Below are 20672 nucleotides of genomic sequence, written 5' to 3'. Positions count from 1 at the left end.
ATGTAACTATGTTGATTGCTGTAAATAGACATTTGGTTTGCTAATGTCCTTTAAGGAAGGAAGACTACTGCCTTTACCTGGTCTGGCTTTGAATGCCATTAGATCCAACACTGAAAAACCCTCTGAAATAACCCAAGCAAGCCACTGAATTCAAGGGACAATTAGTGAAAGGCAATGAATGCAGATCCAGCCAAAAACAGCCAAGCCTATGAAAATTTATACAGGGAAATAAACTGATTGCCGTGAGACTGACAAGTCTATTTTCCTGCTATGAGGCAACATCCTGCCTTATAAACTAAAATTTGGAATAGCTCTTCTGTCAGAAATATCCAATGACCTTTGAGCTGTTGTAAACCCATCAGTATAAACACTTTCCATCCATTAGCACCATGGTATTCTGACAGATATCTGACTGAAGTCACACGTCTTATTGGAAAGGACACATTTAAAAATCACTGTTCAAAGTGACTGACTCTTTTTAAAAGCAAAAATCATCTTCACAGCCAACCAGAATCCATTTGGTTATCTGTAGCATCAAAATTATATGTAGTTTTAACAGTTACCTCTACACTCAGCAATTCCAACACTGGTTGACATTCCACATTTTATCCTGAAACTTGAAATCATTCAAAACTCCGCCCCTAGTATTTTAACACCCTGCAAGTCCTGATCCTGTGTGACTTTAGAGATGTCTTTATTTCAGAATTCTTATTCTCATTTACAAATCCCACCATGGCCTTGCTTGTCCCAATCTCTGCATTCTCATCCAAACTCCATATTCTCCTAGATAGTTGCACTCCTAACTCTAGTCCCTTGTTAATTTCCAATGTAACTGCTCCACCATTGGCAGCCATTCCTCCAGCTAACCATGAACTAATCTCTGGAATTCCCTCCCTATACCTGTCTGTCGTCTTTAAAATACTACTTACAAATGCCTTTTTGCCCAATCTTTTAATCATATGACCAATGTCATGTAGCTTGGGCAATGTTGTGCTTTGTTTTACAATACCACTGAAGGACATTATGGGTTGTTGTATTACATTTTAAAAAGTGCTATTCAAGTCACTGTTGTTTTTGTTCAATATCCACTGTCTTTTTGATACTTATATCCTTACAAACCAGTTTGAACAGATTCCTTTTCTTTTGAGATCTACCTTTTTTCCCTCTAATAGTGTTGATTCAATTTTTTAAAAATTCACATTTAATTGTGCCATTTGTCTGAAGAATTCTTGTGTAGTTTGTGTATTTTTCTTGCTGCTCTTTTCATCTTATATGTTCAATAGTATGGTTTATAGAAACATTTTATTTTTTAAACAAGTATCTCTTAGGTTGTTGCTTTTAGTTTTTAAGAATTCTATTTGGTTTACAATCAGCGTCATCCACCAATCCTTCCATTTCACTACCTCAATCCAAAGAAAACGCTAATCAACCAGCTTATTCATGTTGGCAATTAAAATAAAACTGAGTGACTAATATTGGAGATCACTCCATTATTACATTAGCCTGGGTCCAAGTTGGAGCTGGCAAAACTAGCCCTTTCACTTTAGTTCCAAACACTGTCAGGGAACTATACTGCACATTGGATCTGACTATGGATAGTTTCAGAGACAATTTAAATCTCTGTTCATCAGCAAAACCACAATATACTTGTATGGAGATCAAACTGATGCACAAGTGTTAAGGTCAAATGAAATTCAGATAGCTTCCAGTTTACCCAGGCTCAAAACAGAATAAAGTAAGTGCAATTACCTCACAGCACAACTGGTTATGTTAAAGTACAAAATCTCCAGTGCATGTTCAAAGGGTAACATATTCCAATGTTCTTGGATCAGATTATGACACAGTTATTCCTCAGTTTGATGGTAATTATTTTACTCAAAAATCACTGAAACAATAGATTATTTCTCAAGTGCAATGTGAAACATTTGCACTCATATCAGTTCAATTTCAGGAGCAGAGTCTTAGCATCCAATGAGGTAACATTCAAAGCAAAGGACATTAAATCTGTTCAAATATGCCTATTCTTTTGAAATCCAGACATTTTGCACATTGGCAATGTAGAAATATCTAGGGCTTTGTCACCAAAAATTGACAAACAGCTTAAAATTGTGCCTATTTAAAGACTCAAATTGTGAATAAAACAAACTATTTTTCATTAAACAATGTATTTCAAGGTGTCTAGCAATTGGAATTGGTTTCATACTGGGATGTTGAGAAACGTGCTGTCATTTTATGGTAAATTAGACAGCTTTCTGATAATCTTCCTACACTTTCTTCATAATATTCAGCAACTTAATTTAGAAAACTTAATGGACAGTCTTGGATTTCACAGTTTATATTATAGTAGCAAAAGTGCATCTCTACCTTCCATTCATTGAGAGTATTCATTTGATTTAAAGTTAGCTCAAGTGTACAGGAACATAACAGAAGTGTTTTCTACTGGTTTTGTGAAAGGAAAATGCAGCAAGATACCAAAGGTTACAAAACAAAATAAAGGAGCTTTTGATATAGGAGGGTAACACATTACCATGGAGAGAAGATTCATTAGCTAACAAGAATCAGAATAAACCATTATTTTCTGGTTGGCAAGATGCAATGAGTGGAATGTCACAGGCAGACTATTCAACAATTTACAAAATCTACATCAACAACTTGGATGAAGGGACTGAATGGCTTGCTGATGATGAAAGTAGAAAAGAAAGTTGCGAAGAGGACATCAGGAATTTACAAGACAAGAGAGAAAGGTTAAAAAGTGAGAATGATTTGATCAAGTATTGCACTGCAAATATGAATTTGCACACTTTGGCAAGAAGAACAGTAAAACAACAGTACATTTAAATCTGACGATACTGTAGAACTGAGGTGCAAAGGGATCTAAACATCCCAGTGGACGAATCAATCACAAAATGTGAGCATGTAGATGCAGCAAGTGATTTGGAAGGCAAATGTAGTATTGGCATTTATTTTAAAGGAGAATAGGTACAAAAGCAGGATGTTGTACAGGGCAATGAAAACAACAAAGAGTAAAGCATACGATTTGGTTGCCTTGTGAGTTTTGAGGAGATTTGTAGCTCACGTCGAGCGAGCAAACTCACATCTATTTGGTTGCCTTACTTAGGAAATAACAGATGCACATGAAGAGTGTGCAGAAAGTCCATTTGGCTAATTCCTGTGAAGTGGGAATGTTGGACAAGTTTTGCTTCTATCCAGTGGAGCTCAAGAATGAGAAAAGTGATTTTATTGAAACAAACAAGTTCCTGATGAGACTTCATATTGTAGATTCTGAAAGAATAATTCCCATCTGAGAAGCCAGAACTAGGGGAGAATTTAAAACTAAGTGAAGTCTCATTTAATACAGAGGAGAATTTGTTAAAAGGATCAGAGACCAGGATTTCTCTTTGCAGCGATTAGTGGAATTGGGTGACTCAATATTTTTAGGCAGACGTAGATAGATTTCCTAGTCAAATTAAGGATACAAGGGTACTGAACATAGGCAAGAAAGTGAAATTGAGGTCATCATCAGATCAACCACGATCTTATCAAAAAGAGTACAGAGTTATCTAGAAGGGCCAAGTGACCAACACTTGCTGCTAATTTGTATGTTCACATGTACATGTTAAAAAAGGGATAACACAGTGAATTGTCCAGCTATCCAGTTTTATGCCCAAATTATCCACTCTGTTTTCTGGAAAAAATGCAATGACTTTCATTATTAGCATACATTTTCTGTTTCTACATAGTTAATGGTGCAACTATGTCGTACATAAGACGACATGCAAAGTGCATCAGAAAAAAAAAAATTCATGGTCAAGAAACTGGAGTTCAACATCCTGAAAGCTTTGATACAACTTGCGTAGTTTCTGGAGCTTACAGGTTTTACGGTGAGAAGCTGAAGGATTTGCAGATGAGCAGCAGGAAATGAATGAAATAGGAAGACGCTTTGGAAGTTATTCTAGGTGTTTAGAAGGATTGGATGAGGGTTGGAAAAAAAATGGCTGCACCAGAGCAAAGGGTCACAAGGCTTATCAATACCCGCTGAGGGTAGGAGTCGTCCTCTGGCTTTATAATATTCTGCTGGCAATGTTGAAATTTGGCAAGGCTGCAGTGCAAACAAAGTTTGCCAATACTGTGAACACAGAAAAATGAATTAAATATTCCATGAGATCTCGGGTTCGAGGTAGCCCAGCGGCATTATCACTGGACTGTTACTCCAGAGACCCAGGTAATGTTCTGGGGATCCAGGTTCAAATCTTACCATGGCAGATAGTGGAACCTGAATTCAAAAGAAATCTGGAGTTGAGTTTAATGCTGACTAGGAATCCACTGTCAATTGTTGGAGGTTCAGAAATGTCCCCGAGATAAGGTAAGTGCTATTCTTACCTGGTTTGCACTGCCTGTGATGCCAGACCCACAACAGTGTGGCTGACTCTTCACTAACCTCTAGGATGGGTAATAAATGCTGATCTACCCAGTGAACCCCTCATCTCATGAATGATTAAAAGAAAAGACCTAGGAATTGTGTAGGGGAGGGAAGAGGAGCAATTAAAAAAAAGGATATTTTCAAACATCAGTAAAAATGGGGTACCCGAGTGTGGGATCACTGACAACTTTCATTTTTAAAAAAATACACATTATTCTTAATCAGAAATGCCTCCTCAAAAATAATTCCCAATTTCGTGTTTATACAGTTTCTATTGAGTGCTGCAGAAAGAAGAGTGGGAAAGCGAGGTGGTATTCGGCTTCAGTGAAGGAATTTGTTTTACAAGTCGTATTCCCTTTAACAGAGCTGCATAAGCTTAAATGAACACAAGAACAAACCAGGACAATTGGACACCAAGCAAAGAAACAATGTGAACTAAACAGAAAATACATTCATATTTCACATTGGTTTCAAAAGAAACCACTTCACAGTTTTTCATTTTACTGGGAGGTCCAGAGATTCAAACGCAAAAAAAATTGTACTTAATAAAGTCCAGATTTTCTCTTTCAAAGACTGTGCCTCAAGCTGAAAACTAGAGGATACTAAAAATAAATGAAAGAATTCCACATGTAATTATAACAATGTTATTGTGAAGAAATATTTAATATGGGGTAATTAAATATTACTTTGGGCATTTTAAAGGATTTAGCTGCTATGGGGAAGACAAAGACAACAAAAGGCAGTTAGTGTGCAATCTGATTTATTCCTTTTGTTTATAGATTCTCCTAATTGGTCATTTAGACCTGATTATTTTCAGCACATAAATGGTTTCTCAATAGTGATTTTTTAAACAGCAATTCTCTCATTTGTTATTGATGCAGACCTCCTCTACCACTCCTAATCGATTGCTGCTTTGCTTTGAGCTGTGGGTCAAATGGCACAAGAGAGAAACTGAAGGAAAACAAACTGTGCACTACATGCAAGTCATCATGTTGCATCAATTAACCTACCATGAAATTACACAAGGAGTCATGGAATACGTTTAACCTTCAAAACTTGCAGAGTCAGGGATTAGTTGGGCAACAACGAGCATATGGATTGCAGAGAAGATGATGATATGAAGGTTGCAGCACAAGGAAGAGCATCTTGAGCTTTGAAGGATCTTGTGGAGCAATGATTAGTGCCTCTAGCTCTGATTCTGCTCTGGACATGTGTAATTACATCTCTTAACAGGTTGATAAAAAGGCAAGATTGCCCGAACTTTGAAGTCACTACTAATTGTACTGGATTTTTAAACTTTAGAACAAGTGCAAAAAATATCTTCTATTATAATAAAACAAAACAACTGCACATGCTGGAGATCTGAAACAAACAAAAATAGCAGTTACTGGGAAAAGTCAGCAGATCTAGCAGTAGTTGAATGAAAAACAAAACAAATATTTTAGTCCTTCTTCAGACCTGAAGCAACTTGAAAATGGTGGTATGGGAGATATAGATTCGGAAGGGGTGAGGGGGTCAGGGCTAGAAGAAATTGTAGGCAGACAAATAGATTGTTGATAGTCAACCAGAGAAGAAACCAGACAGACAGTAATGAGTGCTAGGAGTATTTTAAAAAAAAACAATTGGGTGCACTGAAAGCAACCCATTGCATGATGGTACTTGGGGTAGGAGGAATAGGCAACAGATAAATAACAGAGTGTTCATGCTCTAAAATTGTTAAACTCAAAATGTTGAATCTCAAGGGCTGGACAATGCCTAAGCAGAGGCAAGGGTATTGTTCTTCCAGCTGCTCAGAAATGCGAGAGAACATGCAAATATTAGAGTTATTCCATCAAGTAGCCCAAGTCCTCATGTCGAACTACCAAGATAACGAAAAAGAAACTGATAAAGAACTTGGGCTGAACCTAGCAAAGAGACAGGATATAAAGGTAATTGGAGTGTAAAAAAAATTAAAAATTGACACAGTAAGTCAAGGGGACAGACATATACACTAATGAAAGGTTAAAAAAAGCTTGATATCACAATATTCTTCATTCAGCATGACTAGCATACACAAAATGCCTAACTAGTGATATAAATTTTGATAATACACCAAAGAACACAGGACCGTCATCGATGAATGAATTTGTTTGGGCTAAATAATTTTCCTTTTCTAGGACTTCATTAACAGTAATAATTTACACTTTGATGTACCTTTAAAGTAATAAAAATAATTTGCTGCATTATTTTTCCACTCAAGTCCAAAGGTACACAGAAGGATATTAGCAATTTCAAGTCATCTGTGACAAAAAACGTTGATAGAATATTAACCAGATGTTTGTATTACTTGTTTTTAAGAACATGAGCGAGGGCAGGTGATCAAAGATAGTGGAATGCAGTAGTTTGTGCTACTATGGATGACTCATTTCACGAAGGAAAGCAAGGCACTGTAACGCCTGCCAAAGTTGAATAAATTCCAGTGATGAAATGATCAAATGATGAACTAGTCATTCCCAAACTTGGAGTCCTGTGGATTCTGAAGTTTAAAAAAAAAGGGGAAAGCATTGCCAGGTGGGAACATGGCAAGGAACAGCAGAGGTAACCTAGATAATAAAATGTGAGGCTGGATGAACACAGCAGGCCAAGCAGCATCTCAGGAGCACAAAAGCTGACGTTTCAGGCCTAGACCCTTCATCAGCAGAGGTAACCTGTAGTGTTGATGTTATGGCAATGGAAGAGGTGAGGGACTAATTGGAGTAGTTCAGCATTGAAGTGGCGTATTGAAAGGGTCAAAAGCTGAAAGAGCAGAAGAGGGTCAGCAACTCTGGGGATATAGGGATGAGCAAGCAAGGAGTGCGAATATATGCGAAACCAATTGAATGCACTTTTTCACTTTCCCCCTACAGGTAATTTTTCCTGTTGCATCAGGAACAAATCTCTAAGCAGGAACATATGATCACAACTTCTCCATTGTTCATATTTAAGAGTTCAGGAAGTGCACAGGAACAGCTCGAGGCCATAATCAATTTCTCTCTTTCTTTAAGGCAAGGGTGTGAGGAGATTTTAAGAGCTATGGCTGGTCTTAATTTACCAAGTTTGATCAACAACTTGGCACATGGGAACCAAAAGGTCATGTAACACACTGCTGTGTGTTACTTTGTTCTGGGTTTTATCAATTCATAAAAGTAACTGATACGCATATTTTTAGTTTACACTCCACTGTCATCATACAGCAAAATCAGTAGTAAACAGAACAGAATAATCTGAAAACTTCCTACAGTCACAGATACACTTGACTTGTGGAATTCAGCAACTCACATGATATATGCCCTAGCTTAGCAATTGGGGTATGTAAAAATTCAAATCTTTTGTCATGTTTGTTAATTCTTCCTTTGTACAGCTTTTTAAAACACAAGAAAACAAATGGCAGCCGTTTCAATAAAGATACCCAGAAAATCACTGACAAAGCATTTTAGAATTAGCTGATCACGAGCGTGGGTGTGATTGTGTCCACAAAGACGCACCACAACAAAAGTCTGCTGAAAGTATGTAATATATTTTACCCAAAATCACAGAATTTTTACTATAGGAGGCAGCCAATCGACCCATTCATGATTGTACCAGCTCCGGAATAGGACTACCCAGCTCATTCCATTCTCCACTCTTCTCTGTTGCCCTCTAAATCCATCGCTTCAAATATATACACACAGGTCTCTTGAGACCTCCTGTGGCATCTACCTCCATCATTCTCCCAAGTAGTGAAGTGCAAATCCTGAAGACTGAGCAAAGAAATTTCTCCTCATCTCACTCCTAGCTCTCTTGCTAACATCTTGAAATTGATCACTGGTTATGCACATACCAGAATGAGAGTGGAAACAGAACATTCTTTACCCTGCCAAAATTGTTCATATTTTGGAGCATCTCAATAAGGTCATCTCTCAAATCTTTTCTGCTCCAAGGAGAAGCCACCCCATTTCTCTAAATTTTCCTTCTATCTACAATCCCTTATTACTAGCATCATTCCAGTACACCACCTTTCCATTCTGTCTAGAACCTTTAATATCCTTTCTTAAATAAGATGCCCAGAACTAAACAATACTCCCAATGAGATAGGAAGAACTGCAGATGCTGGAGTCAGAGAAAATTCAGTGCAAAGCTGGAGGAACACACAGCAGGCCAGGCAGCACAGGAGCAAGAAAGTTGACATTTTGGGTCGGGATCTTTCTTGTCTATGGATCCTCAAATACATGCTCTCAGTAATGCATCAGCACTACAATCAGCCTTTCCCCACATCTGAGCCTCTCTCTCCCAGACCTGCAATTTCTGAAGGGTCATGACCAGAAATATTAACTTTCCTGCTCCTCTGATGCTGCCTGACCTGTGTTCCTCCAGCTCCACGCTGGTGTTGTCACAATACTTCCAATATTGCCTGACCAATGATTTGTAGGGATATGGCCTCATCCTAGCTTTTATACCCTATACCATATTTATAAACCCAAGGATCCCACAAGGCATCATAACAACTGTTTCAATTCACCTGATCGCCTTCAGAGGATCACGCACGTGAACTCCATGGTCCCTCTGCTCTTGTACTCCTCTAAAATTTGTACCATTGAGCCCATATTGTCTCCATGTTTTCTTAAACCAAAATGTATTATCCCACATTTCACTGCATTGAAATTCAGCTGTCAGGGGTCTGACAAGTTGGTCAAACAGGCTAAATCAGAGGTCATTCTGCATCATCACCACAATTTCTTATTCTCCCCAGCTTAGTATCATCTGCAAATTTAGAGGTTTTAACCCTCAACACAAATTTTCCAAACTCCACACAAAAATCCTGGAAATTTTGGCTCCAGCACATTTCCAAACGGTGAGATTTGATGGATTTTCCTATTCATTAAATTATTAACCAATGAATGCCTCTAAAATATTAGGTAGGTGTTCAAAAAAGGTTTCCATCAGATGGAAAATTATTTATAACCTGCTGTGTCTGTAACATTAACACCATATGAATGGTTTGTTCGTAACAGCACGCATGTAACACAACTTAGTCTGTGCTACGTTAAAAACCATATACTTCAGCTGAAATTTCGACTGTTTGCCCAGATTTCAGGACCATCTGGAAGTGATGTTTGAAAGGGTTTCTACTTAAAACAAACTGTTGAAACAGTTGAATATAAGGAGGGCTCAGAGTGTTTAAAGTATGTACTCCGGGGTGAATCTCGAGTTTCTGACTTCTATTTGTTTACATGGGGTTTTATTCACTTACTCTGCAGTTCACAATAGTGCACAAGCATTCATCAAAGCTCCATCTGTAGACAGTTTGGTCTCTCACCCCATGTCCACATACGTGCAGTGACTTTGACATGATGGTGGTCAGAAAACCTATTTACATCTTGATGGAATTTTTACAAAAACAACTCGCATCAACAGAGCACTCCACGCATCTTTACAAAGCAGTGAATAAAATGTAGGGGAAAGAAATTTCCCTTTAGCTCCGTTCTTTTAAATGAAGCAAAAGCTTAGCAAGCTTTTGAAAAACCCATTTGAGTCAAGTGTAAACACCAGTGGTTCAGCAAAGTTACAATCTCTCTCACACATACACGAAGGTGTGGAGCAAAGGCAGGAGGGGAGGGTATTGTGTTGATGATGCAATGAAGCTTTCTGCAAAAAAAAGTACAAAAATTGAAGGTTTTGATAGTGAAGTGGTGGTGGCATGCATTAAAATCATGGTGGCAATCCTGAACAGACAGAAGTCAAATGTGGATAACTACTGAAGAAGAGCATTCGGATCGTGAAAGCTGTCAAAAGGTCTTTGGGATTCAGCAAAACCTGCAAGCTCCAGATCTCAGTGGTTAGCACTGCTGCCTCAGAGCCGGGGACTCGGGTTCGATTCCACTCGGGTAACTGTGTGGACTTTGTGCTCTCCTCATGTTGGTGTGAGTTTCGACCAGGTGCTCTGGTTTCCTCCCACAGTCCAAAGACGAGTAAGTTAGATGGGTTGGCCATGCTAAATTCTTCAGTGATCAGGGATTTGTAGGTTAGCCATAGCAAATGCAGAGTCACAGGGATTGGGGTAGAGAGATGGGTCTAGGTGGGACAACATTCAGAGGGTCAGTGTGGACTTGTTGGACCAAATGGCCTGTTTACACACAATCGAATAGAATCCCTACAGTAAGAGCCAAATACAAGTAAAACAGGGGCCAACTTGATATCAGTGATAATGGGAACTGCAGATGCTGGGGAATCCAAGATAACAAAGTGTAGAGCTGGATGAACACAGCAGGCCAAGCAGCACCTCAGGAGCACAAAAGCTGACCTTTCGGGCCTAGATCCTTCATCAGAGATCTGATGAAGGATCTAGGCCCGAAATGTCAGCTTTTGTGCTCCTGAGATGCTGCTTGGCCTGCTATGTTCATCCAGCTCTACACTTTGCCAACTTGATATCTTCAATTCATCCGCCCTGCACTGAAAAAGCGAAAGAGGGAGTGAGAATGACGGCGGGAGGAGGAAGGAGGACAGATAAAAGGTCATCTCAGGAGAATGAATAACTGCCAAATCAAAACAATTAGTACCTGACAATGGGTTGGTCATGATAGTAGCCCATGTAATGGAGTTGAGGTGAGGTAAGGACACAGAAGGTGGCACTCTGGAGCCAAACGTTATTGAAGTCAATATTGAACGTGTCGAAGTAATGTGCTACAAGGATCAATGCTGGGTCCATTGCTTTTTATCATTTATATAAATAATTCTGATGTGAATGTAGGAGATATGGTTAGTAAGTTTGCAGATGACACCAAAATTGGTGGTGTAGCGGGCAAAGAAGATTTTCTCAGAGTAAAACAGGGGTGACAGGTGGAGTTTAATTCAGATAAATGTGAGGTGCTGCATTTTGGCAAGGCAAAACAGACAGGCCTTATGCATGTAATAGTAGGGCCCTGCTGAGTGATGCTAAAAACAAACCTTGGAGTGGAAATTCACAGTTCTTTGGAAGTGGAGGCACAGGTAGACAGGGTACTGAAGGCAGCATTTGGTATGCTTGCCTTTATTGGCCATTGCATTATCTATAGGGGTTGGGAAGTCATGGTGCGCCTGTACAGGACATTGGTTAGGCCACTTTTGGAATAAGGCATGTAATTCTGGTCTCTCTACAACAGGGGAGATGTTGTTAAACTTGAAAGATTTCCAAAAAGATTTAAAAAGGGTATTGCCAGGGTTGGAGGGTTTGAGCTATAAAAGGAGGTGCTGAATAGGCTGGGTATTTTGTTACCCCCTGCAGCATCAGAGTCTGAAGGGTAACCCTTTAAGATCATGGGGGGCATGAATAGCTTGAATTGTCAATGTCTTTTTCCCGGGGTAGGGGAGTCCAAATCTAGATTGTATAGATACAAGGTGAGGGGGAAAAAGATTTTTAAAAAAAGGGACTTAAGGGGCAACTTTTTCCAGAGGGTGGTGTGTATATGGAGTGAGCTGCCAGAGGAAGTGGAGGAGGCTGGTGCAATTACAATATTTAAAAAGGCACCTGAAGGAGTATATGAATATGAAGGGTTTAAGAGGGATATGGACCAAATGGGACTAGATTAATTTAGGATATCTGGTCAGCATGGACAAGTTGGAACATAAAAACAAAAAGGTCCATTTCTCTGCTGTACATCTACGACAGAGTCATGAAAACTTTAAGGTCCCCAAGCAGAAAGTGAGATGCTGTTCTTTCAGCTTGCACTGGCTTCGCAGAAGCCCTGCTGCAATACCATGATAGAAAACGTCGGCCAAGGAACATGGTAGTCTGTTGAAGTGGCAGGCGACAGGAAGCTCAGTCATTTTTGCGGACAGAAACGTAGGTGTTCTGCAAAGTGGTCACCCAGTGCACATTTAGTCTCCTCAATGTGGAGGCCACATTTTGAGCAGCAAATACAGGTTCTGTGAAGTGTAGGTAAATCACTGCTTCACGTGAAGAGGTGTGTGCGGCCTTGGATTACAACGAGTGAGGAAGTAAACGGGACCCCAGCTGATGAAGGTGAACTGTGTTTAAGTACTGTTTTTTCCCTTTTGTACCCGAAAATGATGTCCGATTGTGGCGACAGAACACCCTGTATCGCCCTAGATATACGTAATAATAAATCATTCATTCATTCAGCCTCAACGTTTTTGGGATGTTATTTTTGAACTCCTTTGGTGATCACAGAACCAAAACGTGTTTAACTCATGTGCAACACCTCCCCCCACCACTATAAACTTACAGTTTCTGACCGCAAGAGACCTGAATTGTGACTAAACATAGCACAAAAATTGTCAATTTGAGGAAAGGATTTGTTTAATTCAATTGTTTACTGACGATCCTAAGCAAACATGATCTATGATGCCACAGGAATTCCAAAGATTGAGACTGATATATTAATAATGTTTTAAAATTTGCAAATTATTGTCTCACCAAGACTTCACGACAAAGCTGACTAAAGGCTTCAACAATTCCAAAAAATCTCATTCTCCATACTCAACCTCAAATTAAGTTATCAAATTATGCCAAAAATCGGTTGATTCCAGTTTAGTGTCTTAAATCTACAGAATCCACAGAAGGTTAACACTTTATCAAAGAAAATACACTTTGCAGCTTAGTACAGCAGAGGGGTACTTAGTTGTAACAAAGTGCAAACAAACTTTGGGTATTAATTCTTTAAATTACACTATTATAACTCCATGATCTTCAGGTGAAGTTTCTAAAAATAGGTCGACCAGTTTGATTGAAATAAATTCCTGTGTACCAGAGATACCATCGACTTTATACACACACAGCGAAACTTTAACAATAGTAAGCTAGATAACTGAATTCCAGTGACATAAAAAAAGATGCTTTTGCTAATATTCTGATGCCTCTTTCAAGGCCCGAGTAGAAGACTTGAAACACTGCAGCACATCTGGATGTGTACAGGTTGCATCGTCTGCAAACAAAAACATTTGGCACCATTTGCTTACCTTAAGTCAGATAGTTCGTAGAATACATTTCTGGCCTCATCCTTAATATATACAGCTACATTTTGAGATTCCAACATCTTCATTGTGAGCTGCTTAGGGAACGCACGTACAAAGAGTGCATGAACTGTATCCATAGTTGTAATTTCATTTGGCATTGCAAACTGTGTCACTTCATCTCCATACTGAAGATACAACACACCTAAAAACAAAAAAGGAAGGAAGGAAGGAAGGAAGGAATAAATAAATAAATAATGTAAATTTTGAGTCACAACTAGGTACATTTTAATCCTGGAATTCCAGTACTGTTACAAGTATCAGAAGTAATAATAAAATATTCCGCACACTAATGGTTCGGTCATGGAGCTTGAAACATTAAATTGCACAAAAGAGAAAAATACAGATTCTAAGTTCCAACTTTTAACTTTGTTTTTACTCAGCTACAGTTTAAGCTCAATATTTGGCTTTAATATCCTTTGCTAAAACGTGAGGGAAGAGAAGTGAAGAATCCTGCTTTCAGTAGCTGTCCGATTAACATGCAGATATGGTGGTGACCTGTCCTTATCTAAAATGCTACATGCATTCACTGAGATCTGGCAGGTGGCAGCTGTCTCACCCTGGACATCACAAACACAAGTCTGGCTTAGATATATGCTGTAAATCCAAAGACAACGTTAATTTCCTTCCCTGATGACTTTTACACAAGAAACCCTCAAGTGAAACAGAAGATGCTGGAAATACTCAGCTAGTCTAGCAGCATCTGTGAAAAGGGAAAAATCGAGTTAACATTTCAGGTTGAATGCAGTATGAAGCATGGAAATGAAAATACAAGTTTGTGAGCTCAAATGAAGTTCTCTATTCTGCTATATTGGGCAGACATCCGGTAGTTCAGCGAGACCGCTCTGACAGCAGTCTCTTGTATGAGATACAACTGTCTTATAACTATTGCTTAGAATTATGCCTAAAAGTTGGTATAAAGTACATTAATCAATAACAAGTGCCTTCTGCAGAGTTGAATAAATGATCCACCCTCCTCCAAACATGGACAACCAAACAGCCCCTCATACTGAAACACAGGAATGACGATTGGTGGCAGCCAACTACAAATGATCAGCAATTTAACAATCACAGAATTCCGACAGTGTGGAAGCACACCATTCAATCCTCCAAACAGCATCCCACCCACACCCACTCTAGTCCTGTAACCCTGCAATACCCCTGGCTAATCCACCTAACCTATAGGATCTTTGGACTATAGAAAGAAACCCATGCAGATATGAGAATGTGCAAACTCCACATAGACAGTTGGTCAAGTCTGGAATCAAACCCGAGTCCCTGATGCTGTGAGGCAGCAATGCTAATCACTGAACCAACATGCCACCCTGTGGTTTCTCGTCAACCACCACACATGTTAGACCGGTTCGGAGTCTGTTCTGAAACTGTTTGATATTGTGGTAGAGTCAACTTGTTTATCTTGCATTCACAGTATTTTGTGCTTATAAATTCTAGATCCATTTAATTTTGTTCAACTAGTAACCTGGTTTAGTTGCTACTAAATGAAGTGATTGCATAAATTTTCTTCTGCATCTTGTAACAATGAACTTACCCATAATTCCACACCCAATCTGAATGTGATAAGGAGCTGCGCGAAGAAGGGCTGAACAGCTCTGAAAATCTAGGTTTCTTCAGTCTCTACCTGGAGTCCAAATGCTGCAATAAGATTTGTCTTGCCTAAGTTTCTAATTGAGAGACTGCATATTGATTTTCCTCCATGAGGAGGCAAAGAAAGTGTGTCTCAAAGCCCTGCAGATCCCACACAAAACAGAGAACTGTGACAGAACTATGGTGACCAAACATTTGGCCAGCTCATACAAAAAGGTGCCAGTGGAGATTTTTTTCTGAAGATTAAATTTAGCTGCACTGTTGTGGCAGTTACCACCAAGCGAGGATGTGATGTAGTAGTGCAATGACTCTGCATTCAATACTGCAGCAGTGTTTGAGGACAGACATGTGTACGTGGCCTCCCAGTTAACACTGTATACAGTCTTATCTTCAAATAAATAACCAACCTACAATATTGTTCAACTAAATAATAACTGGCAATGTTCAGTTCAATTGAGGAATGCAACTACACAGACTCAGGCAATTTGGTCCAATTAGTATTTGCTCATTTTAAATCATCCACATCAGCTCCTTCCCAACCTGTTTCAGCTAACTCCATCTCCAGTTTGTTTCTCCCTTTTGTCTATCTAGCATACCCTCAAGTGCATTCATGCTATTTGCCTTACCTATAAAAGAGATTAGTATGTTCCACATTCAACCCACATGCTGAATAAAAAGGAGTCGCTCCTGATTGACTGCCATCTTGATTCCTAGCATGGGCACCCCCACAAGCAGAAAACTTCTCTGTCTGCCATATCCCATTACAACTGGATGAGAGGGACTGAACTGGCTTCCCACTTTTTCCTTTGGTGGGATGGAACAAAGGTTTATGCCTCTCTCTCCAATTAAAACAGTAATTAAATTGTTCAGCAGTGGTGAATAGTCTGTTACAAGGTTTTCTTGAAGAAAGACCAGTTTTATAATATCTGCTAACACAGGAAAGAAAAACAAACATGCCACGTATACAAAATGCACATGCACCGTTAAAAAGGAATAGTGCCCAGTACAGAAGGGAGAAGGTTAAAAGGAATGTACAGTTTAAAATCCTTACAGCATCCTTGAGATGTCAGTTTCTAACCTGACAACTACAAAGGTTTCTTCAGCATTTTGGATCATCATTCGTAAGTGTTAGTTATCCTTTAAGTTCTCATTGTTCTGATATTTCTTCTGAATCTGACTTGTCCTGAGTGCCAGAGCTTCCGTTCCACAATCACAAAAAAAAACAAATTTCATATGCTGTGCCAAAAGCAGTTCATAGAACATAACAGCACAGTACAGGCCCTTCGGCCCTCGATGTTGTGCCGACCTGTCAGACCAATCTCAAGCCCATCTAACCTACACTATTCCACGTATGCCCATATTCTTATCCAATGACACCTTAAATGTACCTAAAGTTGGTGAATCTACTACCGTTGCAGGCAAAGCGTTCCATTCCCTTACTACTCTGAGTAAAGAAACCACCTCTGACATCTGTCCTATATCTTTCACCCCTCAATTTAAAGCTATGCCCCCTCGTGCTCGCCATCACCATCCTAGGAAATAGGCTCTCCCTATCCACCCTATCTAACTCTCTGATTATTTTATATGTCTCAATTAAGTCACCTCTCAACCTTCTTCTCTCTAATGAAAACAGCCTCAAGTCCCTCAGCCTTTCCTCGTAAGACCTTCCCTCCATACCAGGCAACATCCTAGTAAATCTCCTCTGCACCCTTTCCAAAGCTTCCACATCCTTCTTATAATGCAGTGACCAGAACTGTACACAATACTCCAAGTGCGGCCGCATCAGAGTTTTGTACAGCTTCACCATAACCTCTTGGTTCCGGAACTCGATCCCTCTATTAATAAAAGCTAAAACACTGTATGCCTTCTTAACAGCCCTGTCAACCTGGGTGGCAGTTCCTTGAAATAAAAGCTCATTTTGTGCATTCCATCTGTGGACATTCTTTAAAGGTTTGCTAATAGAACTTCACTTATAATTTCCAATATATGACAACTGTAAATCATTAGCAGATGAGGCCCTTCTCATTCCTGACCAAGATGATTAGCTTCAGTGTCTTTGAATAAAGTGCTGATTTCAGTTCAGGCTGGTTTCATAAAGCTTGGCTGACCTGTGGGGTCAGAAAACTGCGGTGGTCATTTTAAGTTGGTGCTTTGTCCCTTTTAAAAACTATTTCAGCCCATGAAAGACTCAGGTATATCAAGTGATCAAAAATCAACAGTCTAGTCTACTTTGATCATCACTGTGACAAATCTTAGGTAACCCTCGTTAGATCAACAAAAACCCGGAAGAACTGCAGATGCTGTAAATCAGAAACAAAAAAAATGGAAGTTAGAACATCGAACAATACAGCACAGAACAGGCCCTTCGGCCCTCGATGTTGTGCCGACCTGTGAACTAATCTAAGCCCATCCCCCTACACTACCCCATCATTACCCATATGCTTAACCAAGGACTGTTTAAATGACCCTAATGTGGCTGAGTTAACTACATTGGCTGGCAGAGCGTTCCACGTGAATAAAGCTCAGCCAGTCTGCATCTGTGCAGAGAAATCGGAGTTAACGTTTCAGGTCCAGTGGCCCTTCTTCCCTGATGAGCATTACCTTGCAGTCCAGGTATCAAACTTGTAAATTGTTCTGGTTACGCTTAGAAATCAATCCCAGCACAGTGCATCCATTTCAACATCCATGCTAACCCATGATTTAAGCCATTTGTTTATCTGTACAATGGATCTCTGTTGCCCTGGCCCACTTGTTTTCCCAAGGAGATGAGACCATTTTCAAATTATTAATGGTCTCTTGAATTTTGTAGCATCTTCCCCAGTATTAACTAAACCTCAGTAGTTGGGAAACTTGAGGTGCAGCGATTAATACATTATAGGTGACAGCAATTATAATTCAAACTTGTGCCAGATACCTCTGCTTTCTACACAAGAGAAAGGACCCTTTCTATCTCACACACATACACACACACAAAAATACAAACGATGGTCTTGAGTGACTTAAAAAAAATTACCAAAAAACAGTATATTTTAGGTGAGATCAATTGGTATTAAGCAAACGCTAAATAAATAGCTTTAAGATTGGAAATAAAAATTGAAATCTTGTGAAATAGTCCGAGTCAAGCAGCATCCATACAGCAAGAGAGCTTTAATTTTGGTAAATAAGCTTTATCTGATTTAGTATTTACATGGTGAGTCACCAGGGATTCGCCTATGAGTTATGCCAGTGGTATAGGATGAATTGGTGCCAATTTATTAGTGGAGTTTTGCCACCTTTGCTGCAGAGGACTCAAGTGCCATTTTCAAGGGTGCAGCCTACCAAAGTCAACTTACAGGCATTTAATCAAGCAATATTGTTAGGTGCACTGGCCAGCGAACTTTCTTGCAGAAAATTGAGAAACTAATTTCCTACTTGTATCAAAGATATCTTACAAGCATATGGACCATTGTTCAATGAAAATGTACCAGATAATTTTACAGTGAGTGTTAAGGTTCAGGGGATTACTGTTGACAAGAGATTACAAAGTGCCACCTCACTCCTGCAGACTGCTTTCAAGCAAATCCGCAGGAGTGCTGAGGCCCAATCTCAGAAGTGTGACCTTTCCACACGAGGCACACCTCAGTCATTTGAGCCTGAACAAAATTAATGCAGGAAGAATACCCCAGACTGTTGCTGTGAATGGGTCTCCTGCACAATTGCCTGCGCCTTCTCCCTCATGGCAGCTGCATCTGCTCGTTTCCTTACTGTTGCCTGCTTGTCATCACGCCCCGAAGACAGCTTAAATGAGACCACCCACGAGTCTAAAGTGTTTACAAATCAGCAAACAATTCAACAGCGAAGACAAATTGAACTTTCTAGAATGACAAAACACCATCAGGTGCCCAGAAATTAACCAGCAGCTCAAAAATGACTAGACAACTAAAGCTTCCAATTGTGCGTACCTTAAATAGCTCTAACAATGATCATTCCTGCAAAGGAACACCAGATGTCACTGTGCAAGTTCAACAAGGAATGAATTAGAGGCCGGGAAAAACATACTAAAATCACTATAGATCCTATATACACATGGCAGTTGATACTTTGAATATACCTGCTATTGATTCAGTGTGATGGCAACATCTTGCCAGCCAAAAGGAATGTATTTCCTGCCCACCGTATTGAATGCTAGGGAATTCATCAAGTGCCCAAAACATGGATGCATCGCCCTAGAATTTCTAGGCCATTGTTCCTATCATCTGGGTGGTCTTGGCAACTAAATTTTTCTTTCAGACTCTTGTGCAATTTCACCTTCCACATGGAAGGAACTAATGTACTTGCCACATGTTTGACAGCGGCAAGTTTCGAATTTGTACAAAGGGATATGAAATTTTCTAATAAAATTAAGTGGACCAAGCTCCATTCTGTCACTTCAGTTAGTTCTTCAATGTGGCTTTACTAACACTACTTCAAGACAGCAAGACAGTGAAATCCTCAAACTTAAAGAGTCTTCCTCTCCCCAGTCAGCTTTAAAACCATACATGATATCAAATAAAACTGAAATGCAAAGTAATTCCTCCCTGTCAATAAGAACAACTTGTTCGATGTGCAAGCATGAATTTGCTGTGAATGAAAAAGCAAGTCTCTGGCTTTAGGTAGGCTTCCAAACAAGGGTCAGTACATTGCTCATGATAATTTTTAAAAAACCCCAGTGGCCTAAATTAACTCATCTATCCATCGTAAAGGTCAGAAGGTATTGTTCACAGGTTGCAGAGTTTTCTTTTAGAACTCCTTCGATAATGAAGTAGTCCACATCTAAATGCAGCAGAGGTTAGCCTGACCCTGCATATTATCCAAACAAGTGGTGAGAAATATCTGTGAAACACCAGAGCCCTTGCATTGACCTTCCCCAATGAAAAATTAACAATTTCCCACTGATATTTGAAGCCCACATTTATTTTTACATTGATGTCAAAGTCACAATTTCTATTTGTGTGCAGATATGGCACTGTCAGTGACATCACTGATGGACGGTGTCGCATCTGCACTCTAGCAGAAATTGTACTTTTAGTATCAGTCTGACAGTGATGTCTCTTCATCTTCTCTATCCAAACCCCTTAATGATTTTCATTTTTAAAAAAAAACCTTTATCCAACCTTCTCTCGTCCAAGGAAAATACCCTAACATTTCCCATCTATTTTCAGAACAAAATTCCTAACCTTTGGAATTGACTGTGCACTTTCTCCAATTCCTTCACAGCTTTACAAAGTATGATAACCAGAACTGGGCATAATGCTCAAGAGGCTTAACTAGCGCTTTATATCAGTTCCTCAAACTCCACGTCCATTAACAATAATAGATACTTTATTAACAACTTTCAACCGGTCCGTCTGCATTTAACGGCCTATCTACACATACAACCAGGCCACAGGGTTCCTGACCTGCTTTTAGAACTATGCTCTTTAATTTGATACAGCCACTCCATTTTCCTTCAACCAAAATAAAATATTTCACATTACTTTGTATTGAACTTCATCAGCCACAATGTCAAGTTAATCGAATGATTGACTATTTGCTTCTCCGAGTTCACGATGCTTCCAAGTTTTGTATCAGTCAAATTTTTTGAAATTGTGCCCTGTTGTACATTAGTCAGTATTATTAATAT

The 20672-nt window shown here is 39.4% G+C and overlaps 1 protein-coding gene across 15 annotated transcripts in view; it reads right to left on the bottom strand.

The window, feature by feature from the left end:
- The window catches only part of LOC125462689 (sickle tail protein-like), a 614365-nt gene that overhangs the window by 142497 nt on the left and 451196 nt on the right, over window positions 1-20672 (bottom strand). For all 15 annotated transcript variants that reach the window (XM_048552953.2, XM_048553021.2, XM_048552929.2 and 12 more), the window contains one exon: window positions 13373-13571. In XM_048552953.2, the coding sequence (XP_048408910.1) occupies window positions 13373-13571 (199 nt within the window). The remainder of the gene's footprint in view (window positions 1-13372; window positions 13572-20672) is intronic.

This window comes from Stegostoma tigrinum, chromosome 2 (genome assembly GCF_030684315.1).
Source record: "Stegostoma tigrinum isolate sSteTig4 chromosome 2, sSteTig4.hap1, whole genome shotgun sequence".
NCBI lineage: Eukaryota > Metazoa > Chordata > Chondrichthyes > Orectolobiformes > Stegostomatidae > Stegostoma > Stegostoma tigrinum.
The sequence above is the reverse complement of the archived record's forward strand: the minus strand, read 5'-3'. Positions and strand labels throughout refer to the sequence as shown.